Source organism: Orycteropus afer, unplaced genomic scaffold (assembly GCF_000298275.1).
Source record: "Orycteropus afer afer isolate SDZICR_OR568_19922 unplaced genomic scaffold, OryAfe1.0 scaffold00401, whole genome shotgun sequence".
In the NCBI taxonomy this organism is placed as follows: Eukaryota; Metazoa; Chordata; class Mammalia; order Tubulidentata; family Orycteropodidae; genus Orycteropus; species Orycteropus afer.
Window position 1 is genome coordinate 1,114,003 of NW_006921988.1, and position 4,107 is coordinate 1,118,109.

Genomic DNA, 4,107 nt, shown 5'->3' on the forward strand with positions numbered 1-4,107 from the left:
GCTTTCTATTACTGGAAATTCATGGTATCAACAAAAATGTTCAGAGCAGAAAATAATTTGGTCATGAAAGGGTTAAAGGCTAGAGGTCATAGTTGTTGTTGTTGTTGTTGTTATAGGCCAGCCTTCTGGTTAGCAGTCAAGTGCCTTAGGCACTATGCTACCAGAGCTCCTAGAGGTCATAGTAGTATAAGTAATATAAGAAAAGAAGATTTTTTAAATGATGTTGTCACTTTTCTGAATATATGGCAAATTAGTAAAAATGAAAGACAAAATATATATTGGAATCTAAAACCAAACATCCTCCTATGTGAGTGCTGTACACTGTGTGAGGCAGTGTGGTAAGCTTACAAAGATTCCCCGAAAGCAGCAATGATGCCAGAAACCATCTTGTATACATAGTGATCATCTTTAAAGAGGAGACTAAGGCACTAAAACGCTTAGGATGCTATTTCTTGCTGTCTGGGGGTAAGGAATGTTAAGTACAAACATAAGTCTACCTCAAAGAAAGGGAATCTGTCAGGAGAATAATTTTGGAAATAGCCTTTAAATACTAGTGCATATTATATACAACTCAGTGCTTTCAAAGAGGAGCCTAAATCCACATGTTTTTCTTCTACTTGTCCAAACCTTGCCCATCCTCTAGAGTTAACTGAAGTTCCAGTTCTCAAAAATTCCTTCTTTGTCTACTCCAGTTCTTAGTGAACTGCCTCCTTAGAATGACTGTATTTATTGTCCCACGGATTAAGAACATAATCATAGATTCGTAGATTTGGTATCTCTTATTCTACCATTTAATTTTTGTACTATTATTTATCTAACTCTATACTTTCCTAGGGAGCTCTGGTAGTGTAGTGCCTAAGGTACTGACTGCTAACCAGAAGGCTGGTGGTTCAAACCCACCAGCCAGCCACTCCCCGGAAGGAAGGTTGGGCAATCTACTTCCGCAGTGATACCACCTCGGAAACCCAAGGAGGGGTCGCTATGGGTTGCATCCAACCCCATGGCAATGGTTGTTATTTGTTGTTATACTTTCCTAATTTATAAATAGTATATTTCATTCCTGAATGAGAAAGCAATTCTTGAACCGTTATTCAACTTTGTGTGTATGTATGTATATGCACATATACATATATATACATATACATACATATACATATATACACACACACACACACACACATATATATATCTTATCTCCCAAAATAGTTGTCTCCCTTACATCCTGGGGCCCAATGTGATACTTCACTTTATTTCTCATGTTCTCTAATAAATCAGGATCCAAAAGTGGTCCAGAGAAGCTCCAGCAACAGAACTCTAATATACCCTCCCCTCCATTATCTATAGGCTGGAGCACGCACAGATGAAGGAGAACAAACAGAGGCCAACAGTGATTAAAACCAAAGATGATTAAAACAGGTATTTTATACAGACCATAAATTAAACAGATCTTATATATATATGTTATTAAACAACAACAACACTTTCTCCACTAGCTATGGGAAAAAGAAATTAAGGAAGGAAAGAATTATATATGAAACTTACCTTGCCTGTGAATCATGCCCCCATGCATAATTCTTGCAACAATACAATGATTTAGTTCATTCATTTTTAGAGTGATTCCCTGTAAAAAGATAAGTAAAAGTAGAATACTGTAACACTTCTCATTTTTATATTTGTGATTTTGTTCTGGATCATTTTAATGATAAAATTAAGAAAACAAAAGAACTATGCAACATTAAAAAATAATGAAGTATCCATGAAACATCTCACAATATGGATTAACTTGGAGGACATTATGGTGAGTAAAATAAGTCAATCACAGACAAATATTACATGAGTCCACCATTATAAAAAGTCAAGGAAAGGCTTACACATGGAAGGAAAATTTCTTTGTTGGTTAGCAGGGATGGGAAGGGAGGGAAAATTGCTAGCTAGGAAAGAGACACGTATTGATTTGGGTGAAAGGAAAGGTAGTATACCAAAAGTGGGTGACTAGCACGATATCACTAAGGAAAAGAAAGATGTGGAAAGATGTACAAGATGTACAGACAACAAAGGCAAACACTATCATATCCAGAATACTACATTATCAGTAATAATAAAAACTAACCTATGAGTGGATAAATAGGTAGACAGGCAGGATGATCAGATATGCATAGGTAAACAGGAGTAAACTTATGACTACAGATAGGTTTAAGGAGCTCTGGTAGTATAATGGTTAAAGCAGGTGGCTGCTAACCAAAAGGCTGGTGGTTCAAACCCACCAACTGCTCTACAAAAGAAAGATAAGGCAGTCTGCTTTCATAGAAATTTACAGCCTTGGAAACCCAATGGGAGTCGCTATGAGTCAGAATTGACCCAATGGCAGTGAGCTTGGTTTGGTTTGATAACAGTAGTATACATGCATTTTTCTGTCTTTGAAATTCAGGGAGCCTGCCTGGCTCTGCCTCTGTCCCCTCTCCCTGTGCTGCGGCCTGGAAATTCTCTCAGGGCCGTAAGGTGGGGCAATCATAGGACTCACTACCCTTGCTTCCCATCTCTCAGGGATTACTGTCCTTTGTTGCCTGATGACCAATGTCTTAAAAATGTCTGCCGTTTCATGAAATTTTATCAACATGTTTTTTGATCTTTTTGGTCATTTCAGGAAAGAAGATAAATCTGGTCCCTATTATTCCATTTTGGACAGAAGCAGAAATTTCACCATCATTTTTAATGCCAAAATATTATTCTATGAAGTAGATTAGTTTCTGTTTTCCAGTTATTCACTGTGATAACATAAGCCTTCATAAACATATCTTTGCACTACACCTGGTTGATCAGAAGAATCATACAGGGAATTTTTAAATAATGCTGATTTTTAAATTCACTGCTTGGATTTAGATTCAGTAGGTCTGCAATACAGCCCAGAAACCTGAATTTTTAATAAACTCCCTTAGTGAAAACTGGTCTTGAATTTGAGATGGCTAAGGGTAGGGACTCTGTCCTGTCTTATTCATTGGATAATAACACTATCAGAAAGCTTCATGAAAACATAAGACTTTATAATCTAGGCTCTATTTTAATTTCTATAATTCCACAAAATATGATTTTGCATGGTTCCTATTTTGCAGTTCTCAGAAGTGATAGGCAAGCATTGTGAAAATTTGCTTTACCAAAATGTTTCTAGTTTCAACATTCAATTGTAACATGCAAGTTTTATTTCCAATTTGTATATTCAATCAGCATATATGCTGATTACCAAGAGGGGTGTTCCCAGAAAAATGCTGTAAATTAATGTGTAAGTCGAACCTAATTTCATAAGGGAAATGATAATGTGATGGAAGTTCCATCCTTGAAATTAGTAAATTTAAATATTCGTTCAGCCAACCTTATTGTGAACCTATTATATGCCAGACACTCTGCTAGGCACAGTAATGTGCAAGAAAGGCAAGGTCCCTTACAGCTAGAAGTCCACTCTAAACCAACTGTCCAGACTAGACTCACTGCCATCAAGTTGATTCCGACTCACAGCAACCCCCATTGGGTTTCTGAGGCCGTAAATCTATACAGAAGTAGATTGCCCCATCTTCCTTCTATGGAGCAGCTGCTGGGTTTAAACCACCGACTTTCTGATTAGCAGCCAAATGCCTTACCCACTATGCCACCAGAGATCCTTTAGTTAACATTTATTTCATATGCCTCAAATCTCTCTCTTCTTCTGGCAATGTACCCCCACATTTTTTGGAAAACATTTTTCTGCAGGAAGGAATTGACTCATGTTTTCTCTGTTCCTAAATTCATAAATTCCAAGGGAGGGATTAACCCAGTTTAGGTTACATGCCTACTCCTGGTCTTTCCTTGTTTACGTAAGCCTTTCCCCCATTGCCTAAGCTAGTTCAAGTGGGGTTTTTGTCACTTGCAACTATGGGAGTCCCAATCAATAGATAACTATGGGTGAATGTTACAAACAGGAAAACACTGGTATAATTGGGAATGTATTTGTCTGGGGGAGTGGACTTAGCATAGTTGGACACGTTGTTGTTGCTGCTGTTATGTACCCTCGAGTCGGACCTGACTCATAGTGACCCCTCCTTGGTTTCCAAGGCAGTATCACTATGGAAGTAGATT

General features: G+C 37.7%; 1 protein-coding gene across 1 annotated transcript in view; it reads right to left on the reverse strand.

Moving 5' to 3' along the window:
- Positions 1-4,107, reverse strand: part of CASK (calcium/calmodulin dependent serine protein kinase) — a 631,366-nt gene that overhangs the window by 44,127 nt on the left and 583,132 nt on the right. Inside the window, exon 16 of the mRNA XM_042782642.1 lies at positions 1,543-1,621. Within this exon, the coding sequence (XP_042638576.1) occupies positions 1,543-1,621 (79 nt within the window). The remainder of the gene's footprint in view (positions 1-1,542; positions 1,622-4,107) is intronic.